The sequence below is a fragment of the Euleptes europaea genome, chromosome 11, assembly GCF_029931775.1.
Source record: "Euleptes europaea isolate rEulEur1 chromosome 11, rEulEur1.hap1, whole genome shotgun sequence".
Taxonomy (NCBI): Eukaryota; Metazoa; Chordata; class Lepidosauria; order Squamata; family Sphaerodactylidae; genus Euleptes; species Euleptes europaea.
Genome location: NC_079322.1, coordinates 35,084,298 through 35,097,545, shown reverse-complemented (window position 1 = coordinate 35,097,545; position 13,248 = coordinate 35,084,298). Strand labels below are relative to the sequence as shown.

The 13,248-nt window shown below is 41.1% G+C and overlaps 1 protein-coding gene across 2 annotated transcripts in view; it reads left to right on the top strand.

The window, feature by feature from the left end:
- Positions 1–13,248, top strand: part of RARB (retinoic acid receptor beta) — a 233,296-nt gene that overhangs the window by 167,805 nt on the left and 52,243 nt on the right. For both annotated transcript variants that reach the window (XM_056857879.1, XM_056857878.1), the window contains exon 3: positions 12,259–12,400. In XM_056857879.1, coding sequence (XP_056713857.1) covers positions 12,259–12,400 — 142 coding nt within the window. The remainder of the gene's footprint in view (positions 1–12,258; positions 12,401–13,248) is intronic.

Sequence of the window (13,248 nt, the reverse complement as noted above, 5' to 3'; positions counted from 1 at the left end):
AGGGGAGGAGGAGGGCGCTTTACCTCACACACAGCCCGAGCCGCGGCCGCAGCTCAGCTGAGAGAGAGGGAGAGAGCTGCGTGCCGGACCCCTGGTGGTCCGTGGACCACCGGTTGGGAACCAGTTTCGCGGACCCCTGGTTTAGTTCTCGCGGACCCCTGGGGGTCTGCGGACCACCGGTTGGGAACCAGTGTTCTAAGGAATAGTTTCCTAGAGGAAACTGAAGAGGTGTTTGTCAAGTCTTTTTAAGAATGTGCAAATGTAAATTTGCCTCTTGTTTTGCCTTGAATCTGCATTGAAGAATAAAAGAAAAGCATTGTGTCAGAAATATAATTGGGCCACTTCAGTTTTAAATAAAGTAAATGCTTATGGGCTGTTGCTTTGTGCAATCCAGCCATACAACAGGGAAAGATATTTGATACAATTCTTCTTGTTTCATCTACATTTAGCTGACTTGAACTTGCACAATTTTGCCTTTTAACTCTTTTGCAGCTTTTATCAATATCTAGTTTGCTTTAGATTTTAAATTACTTCAGTCATATAGGCATTTTGAGCAGCAAACAGAAATTCAAAAACATTTTCTGGCATATAGTAGATTGGATTAAAGATATGTTACACTAGTTTGGGAATGGAAATACAGTAATATCTGGCAAAATAGCAGCTTCATAAATGGTTTGGGAAAGTATCATTCTTTACTAAGAAATACTGTGCTTAATTAATTCTTGCTCCTAGGAGGTCAGCCTGGAGCACTCATTATTGTCTTAATTGGAGGTATAAATCCTGAGGCCCTGGAGGAAAAAAAGAAGAAGAGGAGTAGTTAATAGTGGATGGCCTTTTGGGTAAGTGTTAGCTTCTTGCAGCACAACTGGAAGTTGTGACAGTTTATGAGTTCAGTGGGTTAGAGGTCTGGCCCTACCTAAATTAGGTTAGAGTGCATTGAATATATTTTAAAGAAGCAATAATTTATCTCCATATTTGCCCTTCAGTGGAATAAAGCAACTCTTTTCTTTCTCAGATCAGAACTTTTTTCATCTCCTGTTCTTCATGACACATTTCATCTGCCGTTTGCAGACATTGCAGAGGGAATTTTAATTCTGTTTTTATTAGCTTTACCATCATTTCCCTACATATTATGTTTGTAAGCAGTTGTTCTACTGTTGCTCTCACGGTGGCTTAAAATAGTTTTGAATGGTGAGTGTGGGAGCTATGTGGGAATAAGGAAGGTGGAATATGATTCTTCTGGCTGATCATGTGTTTAAGCAAAATGTGTGAATGGAGGGATTCCTTGCTGTGGAGTAACATCAAATCCTATAGTTTAGATTCCTGGTTACTATAAAGGAAACAAACTTCTATTTGTTAACACATTCAAATGTCTCAACAACTTGGTGTTATATCAAAGACTTTGGGAAGGAGGAAGTCTTCTTCACACTCCACTGCAAAGAGAGTGGTGGAGGCAGGACAGAGCATGTGATCCTGACTCTGAAACAGGTCTGTTCTTACCACAAATACTCTCCAGTTTTCTTGTGATGTCCAAGCAGAACCCCAGTAAATCCGGCACTCTAGTTATCTTGAGGGGTTAGTTTTTATATGCCAACGTTCTCTACCTTTTAAGGAGAATCAAACCAGCTTCCCATCTCCTTCCCTTCCTTCCCCCCCCCCAACAGACACTTTGTGAGGTAGGTGGGGCTGAGAGAGTTCGGTGGTTAATTATCAGTTCTTGTTTTGAGGTGACTAGTAGTAGTTCTTTTCACTTTGCAGCCAAAGCCATTGCCCATTAATACATTTTTCTTGCGAATTCGCAAATGTGAGAGAACAGTAAGCAATTAATTAGGCTGTAAAACTAAGGAATAAAAGTTACACTGCAGCAAGAAGGGGAATCTGTGCTAAATGAGGCTTAGTTCTGAATAATCCTTTATGATCTTGCCCATGGGGACTAATATAGCAAAAATAATTCCCTGGCCTTTTATTTGTAACAAAATACTATAGACATTCGGTAAAAATGCCACAAAGTGTACCCCTGTAATTTTAATTCAGTTGAGTCAATCATACATATTTTATTACACTGAATTTTATCGGGAGGTTAGAAATAAGCTGATTTTACCTGTGTTGTCTAGAAATTTTAGAAATGTTAGCCACTTAGATGATTTTATTGTTAAATTTTTATTAGATGATAAAGATGCTTTTATCTCTTATTCAGTGGCAAAGTTCTATTATGTAGCCAGTAAGATATGGAGGTCCCTCAATTGTAAATTTTGTACTGATACTTGCTGGTCAAATGACTGTAAATAAACTGAACTTTTTTTTTAAAGCCACAAAGTGTAGTCTTTTATGATGTCATTTTTCTGTATGTGAAATGGTACCGGAGGAGGGGGGGGAAGCTTTGCATGATTTTGTAAAAAGAAGCTGCTGTTTAGCACATTGTACATATAAGGCTTCTATATGTGATAGGTGTGATAGCTTCAGTGTGATATGTCTAGAACATTGTCGCTTCTAACAAGAATTCACTCAGGAAAGTACATTTCAATCATCCTCTCTCATTCTTCCTTGCCTTCTCTCACCCACTGTCACCCAAGAAGAGAATAATTTCCTTTACTGTTTGTCAGAAACTTCCTTGTGGCTGTAAGTGTTCTGAAACCGCTGTAGTTTCTTTCCTGTAGTTGCTGGAACTAGTTTTCTCTCAGCTGTAGCTGAATTCTATCATGGACTTTTCTTGGATGATGTAAAGTGATGGTCAAGAACTCCCTTTGGCTTGAATTGTAATTGGATAAGAAATAATAAATTCAACATCAGGGAATAAAACTGATTTGCATTATAGATGTTGCCAAGAATTATAAGGGTCCTCTGCAAATGCTAAAAGAAGAACCAGCATGGTGTAGTGGTTAAGAACTGTGGTTTGGAGCAGTGGACTCTTAATCTGGAGAACCAGGTTTGATTCCCCACTCCTCCTCATGAGCGGTGGACGCTAATCTGGTGAAACAAGTTGGTTTCCCCATTCCTACACATGAAGCCAGCTGGGTGATCTTGGGCTAGTCACAGCTCTTTTAGAGCTCTCTCAACCCCATCTACCTCACAGGGTGTCTGTTGTGGGGAAGGCAAGGTGATTGTAAGCCAGTTTGATTCTTCCGTAAGTGATAAAGTTGGCATATAAAAACTAATTCTTCTTCCTCCTCCTCTTCTTCTTCTTCTTCCTCTTTTTCTTCTTCAGAGAGAGAGAGATCTAAGTTGACTCCTAGTTTTTTGGTACATGGCATTCTTGCACTATTAGGATTGTAACATAAGGGCAAAGTAGGCAGCCTGTTGCCTTCGTAACTTTCACAAGTCAAGTGTCTTTTCTTTTCCAGTCAGAGGTTGGTTGGTTCCCCCATCCAAAAGCTTGGACTCATTATTTACTTTTTAAAAAATCATATTTACATTCTGCACGCCATGTGTCTTGGATATATTTGACTTATCTAACCTGGACCTGACCAAAGTGATTGCACAAGTCTGACACTAATAAGGTTGCCAGGTCCCTCTTCGCCACCGGCGGAAGGTTTTTGGGTTGGAGCCTGAGGAGGGCAGGGTTTGGGGAGGGGAGGGACTTCAGTGCCATAGAGTCCAATTGCCAAAGGTGGCCATTTTCTCCAGGCGAACTGATCTCTGTCGGATGGAGATCAGTTGTAATAGCAGGAGATCTCCAGCTAGTACCTGGAAGTTGGCAATCCTAGATACTAAGTTATTGTTTCATAAAATACGTTTTCATTTCAACAATCACAGACTGTTCCACTGAGTATGAATGTAGGATTAATGTGATCACCCTCTGAGGATGCGTGAACATCAGTGGTCTCTTCTTCTAGGCACCTAGTCTGAATGCCAGTAGTGCAGCACAAAAATGTTACCTTACACTGATCATATAGCTTGATTTTAATTATAAAGAGAGTAAGAATTCCAGGGCAAGTGAGACTGATATGAGTATAATAAGCTAGAGATATTCTTATTTTGATCCTGTTGTTTTTGAAACTTTGATGACTTTTTCCTTTCCTAATAAAATGTCCCTCAAAGCCAGTGACCCCAGAGAGCATCAGGATTATTGCTTAAAAGAGGGGGGAGGGAGTTATCAATTTCATAGTAATGGTGAATATATTTATCCTGCACTTAAAAGAATTCTTCCCTCCAACTATAATGAGAGGCGGAGAATCGGAGCAGTTAGGCAGCAAATACTTCTGCCATGGACCAGTTTCACTGAAGGTAACTGGCAGCCACAGCCGGGCCATGTTCGGGTCAGAGCCTTCTCCATTTCCCCCAAGGACAAAGAACAGGAGGAAAAATAAGTTCTCTCAAAAAATATTTTCTTCAAACTAAAAATGTATCTGAACCTAATCATAAGGACTGAAATTTGAACTCCCTGTACTTGAACTCTTTCATTTGTAAATAGAGATATGAAAGCTTTGGGGGAAACAGGCAAGAAGTTCAGGCAACAGTGTGTGTGTTTTTTTCTAAAGACCTTTAAAAAAATTACCAATGGAAATATTGGATATGTTGAAGAGCACTGGGGAGAGGGAGCAATGAAGTACAGTAGCCTTTGGAATTAGTGAAATGCTTTTTAAGACAAGATTTTAGTCACTCAAAATGTGCAGTATGAAGTCGTACTGCCTTAGATGATGAGAAGTGGGGGGCTCATGAGATTTATGGGGGGGATCCCATCCTGTCCCCGCTCCCTTGCTTGGCTGCCTACTTGCTGGCCAGCCCACTCATCTGCAGCACCAATGCCAATGGTTGCCTGACTCATGCAGCGGCGGCTCTAGCTTTATCTTGTTCGGTGGGCATCATTGCATAAAAGGCAGGGTTTCACTAAGGGTTGCCTTCACAGTCCAACAGTGATGGAAGAAGTTGTGCTTTAAAAAATGCTAAGTTCTTAGTAACTTTTAAAGGTACAGGAGCTATTTCATGGTCTGGAGCCAGTATGGAGCAGGCTGGAAAGATTGGGAGGAACATTGTGGCCAGCTGCAACATTTAAATCCAAGTATAAATTTTGGATGTAGCTGGAAGCCTGAGCCTTTTCATGTAAGTTGAAGGAATCTTGGCCCATGGCTCATGCCTGGGACAAATTTGCCCACTGGATCCAGGACTGAGATATAGCCCAATATTTAAGCCAGTTATTTTTGTGTTATTTAAATTACCTTTTTTTGTTTTGTTGTAAGACATTTTGGGGAGAAAAGCGTAGAAATATTTAGGTAAGTGGTGTAGCAGATAGTGTATTAGGCTAGCATCTGGGATACCTGGGTTCAAATCCTTCCTTGGCCTCTACCTACCTCATAGGGTTGTTGTGAAAATAAAAGGAGGAAGAGAGAAACTCATACACCACTGCTCTGAGCTCCTTGGAGGAAGAGCAGGACAAAAATGCATCAGATAGATGGATAACTTTCTTGAGCAAGTGGTAGCCAGTCTGAATTTTGGTAGGGTTTTCTCCAAATCCATCTTTGGCTTTGATCTTTTTACGGTGCTGTTGAGCAGGTTCTACAAGCACATGTATGTATGGGTGCGTTATGCTAATATACTAGTAAGGCATGTAACATTATATTCAGGTTGGCCTGTTCTCTGTCCAAATTTGTCAAATGGTCATCTGGGTAATCACCGTTAATGAAAGGTTGCTACATGACATTTCTCCCCCAAAACCTCAGAGCTTGCACTGAGCCTTCCTGTTTATTTTGGGAGTTTACAACTTGTGGTTGGGTTATCTGTTATTATATAAAAAACTAAAAAAGAAATTTTGCCAGGTCAGGCAACCCCCCTCCCTTTCCCATCGAGAATGCTTATAACTGTGGACTTTAAATTTGGGTGAGTTGCCAAAGTAATATCTGTCTACAAAGAGAAGGAACTGTGTGCTGCGGCATAGATTCATCAAACATTTTCATACTGTTTGCTTGTCAAGGTGATAAGTTCTGTAGGATTTGTATTGGTTTAAAATGGCATTGAATTTTGAGCAAAAGGGCATTTGGCTTAGCATCATAATGGACTTGATACACACAATGACTTCCTTTGTACCCAGATGGCATTCTGAAGTCCTTTGTGACACTGGTTATTAAATCTGTTCAGATCTTCTTTAAGCAACCTATCCCTGAATTAAACTCTTTCATGTTTGACATAGTAATAGACAAGCATTACAAAAGTAAATAGCAACAAGGTTGGATTCTTTCTTTCATTCTTTCTTTTTTGGCATTGTGTCAAAGTAACATTGTCTAAATGGGTTACTTTGGCTTTAAATAATGGACCTAGTAACTGGCTTTATTTGCTCCTGGGGTACATGTGGTTTCACATACCATTCTCCACTTTCAATGGAGCAGATAAGGTAACAACACAATTAAAAGTGAAAAATAATCCGTCTGCTTTGCCAGTGGTGAATGTTCAGAGAACACACACTGATACAATAGATTTTGAATAATTTATGCTAGGCCTTTCTCCCCCCCCCCCTCCTTGCAATCTGTAAATGAGGACACCTAATGCGACATGGCCAGGAGGATACTCTATCCATCTCCTGTTAAGATAAGAAGAGGCTGAGGCTGGGGGAGAAGCATTTCAGTGAAAATCTAGCATATTTTTAAAGCACGGGGAGGAGAATATTAAAAAGCATTGTAAAACAGACAGGATTTGCATTTGCAAACCAAGAAAAGCAAAGTAGGCATTTAAAATGCCAAATTGCAGCTTTTGAGCTCCTCTTTCATTGTATTTTTTTAAATTCACTAAATTAAAACTGCAGCTTTTGCATACCTTCCATGAATTGTTAGCATGGTGCCAGCTAGAACAAAGCTGTGCAGTCCTGGTTCTTCTGCAGGCTATATTTAAAAGATACAGGAGAGAGAGAGAGAGAGAGATGCAATTTTGAACATATTGCTGCAACACTGTATTATATTTTTGCGTGGCAAGGATAATATCGTTCCTGCTTATTTTTGTCACTGACGCTCCTGTGCTCCTATCGCAGAGGATTTATGTGGGCGCTGTAGTGCCCATTAACACTAATGAGAATTGTTCATGTAAATTCCTTGTGCCTCACAGGCATAATACATCCCTTGTAAGAGTACTCAACACTAATAAATAGAGCAAAATGTGGGCAAATGGGTTCTTAAAAAAATAACTTATGTGACTTTATACCCCCGCCAGCTATTAATTTAAAGACATTATGTCATTACTATTATTGTTATTACAGATAATAAATTATACTCTCCATCTTAGTAAGTGCAGTTTTCTTGGAGGAGAATACCAAATATACAAGGTAAGGTTGAAACCTAGACTGTTGTGAAAATTCTGTTTAAGCTTATAAACCCTCCCTTCATTCCGCTGGTATCTCAGAAGATTGAGTCTTTTCAGCTCCATGCAAACTCTACATAGACACTCATCAAGGAAAAGAAGGACCATGTTGGGATCTGCGTGCACAAGAGCTAGTGGTGTAGTGATTAGTATATTGGATTGTACATGAGAAGTGCAGGTTCAACTCCCCGCTCTACTGTGAAACTCTTTTGGTGTGCTTGGACCAGTCACTCTCTCAGCCTAACCTACCTCGTAGAGTTGTTGTGAGGATAAAAACAGTAAGAGAGAAGATGTAGGCTGTAGGAAAGGTATAATGCAAATCAACAACCCGCTGGGCTATGAATTCTTGCTTATCAATTCTAGGTCAGTCACAGGTAAAACATTTAATCTTGGATGAGAGGGCTGACCTAGCATATATCAACGAGACCTGGTTAGATGAGAGGGGATGGGTTGATCTCTTCCAACTGTGCCTCCCTGATTACTCAGTGATATATCTGCATAGGCCTGATGGGGTTGCTGTAGTCTGACTGGATTCTGTTCCCTTAGAAGAGTGCCCTCTCCAGGACTTCGCTGGTTTTGAGAGTAAGTACCTAGTGTTGGGTCTGCGAGGCAGGGTTGGCATTCTATTGGTGTGCACCCCCTACTGCCTAACCATATCCCTGAGTTCTGGGGGACTTCAACATCCAGGCTGTGCCTACCTTGATAAGAGTGGCTCAGGATATCATGCATGGAAGAGATTGTTTGGATACTTTCCAATTTGGTTTCAGGCCTGGTTATGGGACTGAAATGGTGCTGGATGGGGAGGGTGTGAACCTGTTGATTCATATTTGATCTTTCAGCAGCCTTTGATATAATCTATAATTGTATTCTTCTGGACAACCTTACAGGGTTTGGACTAAGAGGCACAGTTCTGTGGTGGTTTCAGTCCTACCTGGAAGGTAGGTTGCAGAGGGTGGTGGTGGAGGACTGCTGCTCAGCCTCCTACTCTCAGGCCTATGAGGTCCCACAAGGTTCCATCTTGTCCACCATGCTTTTTAACATACACATGAAGCTGCTGGGAGAGGTCATCCAGAGAGCTGGCCTGAATTGTCACCAATATGTGATGATGATCAGCTCTATCTTGCACTTTTAGCAGAGGAGGCTGTGGAAATCAGGAATGTGTGCCTGGAGGCAGTTTGGGATGGATGAGGGCTGACAAGCTGAAATGTAATCCTGACAAAATGAAGGTTCTACTGGTAGGAGGATGGATTGACCTAGGAATGGAAGTGTCTCCTGTTCTACAGGGTTGTGCTCTCCCTAAAGGATCAGATCTGTAGATTGGGGATGCTGTTGGAACCAGGGCTCTTGTTGGATAAACTGGTGATGGCCAGGAGTGCCGCTAACCAGCTTTGGCTGCTGAGCCAGTTATTGCCCTTCCTGGGCAAAAAAAAACATTGCTGCTGTACTGCAGATCCTGGTATCATAAAGCATTCCTTTCTGTTGATTAATAGAGTAATGGGTGTTTTAAAATAAATATTTTATACTAGCTATTCTATAAAAGGGAAATTATTTCACTGCTTATTAAGTAGATACACACATACAAATCTCCCTCTTGCAAATGGATAAGTGGGTCCTGATGCTTTTCTATTTTCCATGGTTAGAAATTCAGGTTCTTCCTGTAAATGAGAGGGGCCTTCTCATTTTCCCTTTCTGAGCAATTGTAATTAAACCCTGGGTTGAAAGGATTGCTAGGCCAACAGGATGACTGTCAAAAAGGTGACCTATAAATACAAGTCAAGTGGCTACAATATCCTTCTCGTAACGATTATATTGTGGGTTTGGTTTCCCTTGTTCTGTGGATTGGGTGGCCCATTAAAAAAAAAATACGTTGTTGTTTTGCTTCTCTATGATACCACCAAGAACATGGGTTTGAATCTGGAGCCTTTTCCATGAGCTTGAAGATGCTTGTTTGTGAACAAGGGGAAAGCTCTCAAATTTCTGTTGATTTGCCACAGATGAAGCTTCCCATACCATGTCACTTGACCTTCAGGAATGGTTGGGGAGGTGTAGTGGTTGCAACAGGTTGGGTGGGAAACCCTGCTGCAGAAGGAGAGCTGTACTCAGGCTTCTTTGAATCCAAGCTATGCTTTTTGCTCAGTGCCATTAGAAAAGCATGACGGAACAAGACATTATTTTGAAAAACAGTTCCCAAGAGAGTTCTGGTAATCCATATTTTGATATTGGGGGGTGGTAATAGTATCTTGCTATAGTTTTTATTTATTTAGATCAAATTATTTTTGATCTTGTTCATTTGTGAAAGACTGCAAGCAACCATTTGAGGGTTCATAAAAGGCCAAAATTAAGCTCTAATTGACAACACATGAGACCAACCGAGGGTAGATTTCATGTTATCCAAAATGTAGACGTAGGGGATATCTCATTCAAACCTGCCACTGAGATTCAGATTCATTTATTAATTCGGCAAATGCCATTAAGAACATTCATATAAGTTACAGAATTAAAATTGGAGAGTATACAGTAACTAAAACTATAGGATATACAATTCATAAACAGTTTATATAATTTAAACAGACCTCAAATTAATAAAACATTTCTATTTTAAGTTAAATTACCAAGCCCCAGCTTTGTCTGACGGATCTTATATATTGCGGCACTGAATTTAGCTACTTGCTTCACTCTCTGGTCTGATCCTTCCCATAGGAGACTCCTCAGTCTCCCTTCCTTGGAGCTATCCTTTATTAGATTAAGGAGAGCTTGAATCGGACTTCCTGATAGAACGAGCACCTGAAAAAGACATGCGCAGTAGATTCAACTTCGCCTGACTTACAGGGACATCCCCATTCTGATCTTGGTAATCTCCTAAATCTGCCTTCTAGGATCACCGAGGGTAAGGTAGAGATTCTAGCAAGCGAAAAAGCCCTTCTTTGTTTGTTCGTTTCCAAATATGAAAGATATTGTGCTGGCACTAACACATACCTATTGTTGTCTGGGGCCAAAAATGCCAGAGAGTTCACAAGCTCATTTTGACGTTCGATGTCAAAAAGCCTCTGCCTGGTTAATTGCTTTGCTTGATCAATGGTAAGCTCTAACAGAGAGTGGGTGGAGAATCCTAGGCTTGTGACTCTCCTTTCAGTCTGTCGCCACCATCTGGGTTTAAAATCGCCACCAAGGAGCAAAGGCAGAAGGCCTTCAGTTGCACCAAGCACTTTCAGCCAAAGATAAATGGAGGAAAGACCGATCCTAGCTTCCGTCTTTAACATCCCGGTCTCCAGGCGTACCCAAGAGTTCGATACGCATGGTGGTACTTAAAGTATTGCTCTAAGGAATTTGGCTTGGACCCGCTCCATCGGGGCAACCTGCCATTCAGGTGCTCCTCCTGACCTATTGGCTTATTTAAGACATCACACAACACTATGCTTTATTTTAATGATGGTTAGCTTGTAAAACCAGAATTTAGCACACAGTCACCCAAATAGTGGTTTGCCTTAAAAACATTGTTTTCATTGCCTTCTCTCTGTAGTCTGGGAGGCCATTGCTGGGGGACAACCACAATTAAATCAGGATTTATTAACTATATAGCTAATTAAAATATAACTATACTGTTAATAACCCAACTTCTGGATACAGGCTTCAGATCCTGTTTTTGATAGACTCTAACTAGTATGTCCTGCATTCAGACAATGACACTGATCAACCGCTTTAGTGAATGAACTCAGCTATAATCTGCTTCCTTTGATTAAACTGTAGCTGCCTTTTCATCTTCTAATTTAATTGACTGTTTGTTCTCTTCTGGTTTCACAATTACACAGTATTGAGCCTTGGTACCATAGGAGTAAATAGGAGATTTCAGTGTGGTTGCATAATTGTAAATCTTGTGTACAATACATCCTATTGGACCAAAGCGTTTTGCCCAATCAGTCGGTTATTTAGGGAGTCAATGGTAAATTATATAAACAGAACCAGAATTTTTCTGGTAAATGGGGCTGTTATAGTTTAACAGGCATTAATCTGTCACAGCACTGCCGAAAGCAGATGAAGAAGTAGTGCTATTATTCCCTTTCACTGAACGAATATCCTACAGTATGACATGGACTCTCCATGTAGATGGCTGATTACATGGAGGCCTCAGCATTTGAAAAGGCACCTGTGTGATTGGCAGGAGTGTGTCCAACCCAGGAACACTTTCAGCTATGTACATGATAGAATAGCTCATATACTGCACTGGCTGCACTGGTTTTTTCTAGGCACAAATTGCTGGTTCTTACCTTTAGAGCTCTAAGGGTCATTGTGCATGAAGGGCCACCTCTTCCCATATTGTCCAGCCTGCCAATTAAGACCTGCCTCTTATGGTGAGTGGCAACCAGAAACAGGGCTTTCTTAGGAGTGGCACCTCACCTAGGAATGCCATTCCCCTTGATGCTTACCTGGCGCCAAGGCTGCTTTCTTTTAGGCACCAGACCTCACCCTGGCTTTTAATTAAGGAATTGATCTTTTAACACTGGAAATTGGTATTTTAATTATTTTCTTGTGGTCTTATATTTTTATGCTGGGCTTGGTTTTTTATGATGGATTTTAATTAATACCTTTTACTTTTTTATTTATTTTAATATTGTAAACTTCCTGAGGCAGGTCACTGGAGAGACAGAACAAACATTTTCTAAATAAATACAGAACATCCATTCTGTCACTGCAGAGTTTTCCCCAATTATATGTGTGATCCTGGGTTTGTCCTGTATTTTTGAATGCTTGTTTTGTATACTGGATGGCTATGCCCTGCTGGAAAACCACAGTGTTTATTTTTAAGTAAACTCTGATTTCCTGTGCTGCAAAGAAGTATTAAATGTTGAATATTTCATAACAGCTCTGAAGGTTATCAAAACCACTCATAATGTTGTATCTCTTTCAATCACAGGAGGGAACAGTTGGCAGTGTGATGAGAGGTTTCGTTTCATTCCCTTTTTTTCTGCTTGATTGCAGGGTTTTTTCCGCAGAAGCATTCAGAAGAACATGGTTTATACATGTCACCGAGATAAGAACTGTGTTATTAATAAAGTCACTAGGAATCGCTGCCAGTACTGCAGACTACAGAAGTGCTTTGAAGTGGGAATGTCCAAAGAATGTGAGTTGATAGCCTCTACTACAATTTCAATATCTTTATCTGGATATATATACTGGGATGGATGGATATATATATAATGAAAAGTGCCATCATGTCGCAGCCAACTTACGCTAACCATGTAGGAGTTTCAAGGCAAGAGACGAGATGGTTTGCCATTGTCTGCCCCCCATATATACACACACACATACACACAAGTGGGAACCCGCATCTCATTTCCCCCTCCCCCACTATTTCCTCTTTCCATTTCCTGAAATCCCCTGTATCCTCTCCTCTTTTCCTTCTTCCCTCTCCCCTTACCACCCAACAGCCAATCTATATCTGCTGCTTTGTCTTCAGGATTCCCTTCCTCCCCCCCTCCCCCCCAGCAGCTTCTACTAGGAAAACTATGGCCCAGTTGTGTGATGCCGGCTACTGGGAAAAGCCCACTTGCATGGTAGGGAACCCTCAAGGACTTGTGGGGGGGACTTTCTCCTGTATCCCCCTTTCCCCCTTTCCTCTTTCCCTCCTGACAACCCCCATATCCTCTGCCCTCTCTCTGCCTCATTCTCCCCTTCTCAGCCATTCATTAACCTAACCTTTAGCTCCCTCCCATCTTCAGCTTTATTTTTTTATTTATTTCCTTCATTTATACCCCACCTTTCTGCACAGTGTGGACCAAAGCAGCTTACGTTATTCTGTGCTCCTTTTTATCTGCACAGCAACCCCGTGAGGTAGATTATACTGAAAGTATGTGACTAACCTAAAATCACCCAGTGAACTTCCACAAGAAGATGGGGATTCCAACCCTGGGTGTCCCAGACCCTACTCTTAAGCTCTAACCTCTACACCATACTGGCTTTCGTAGGGTG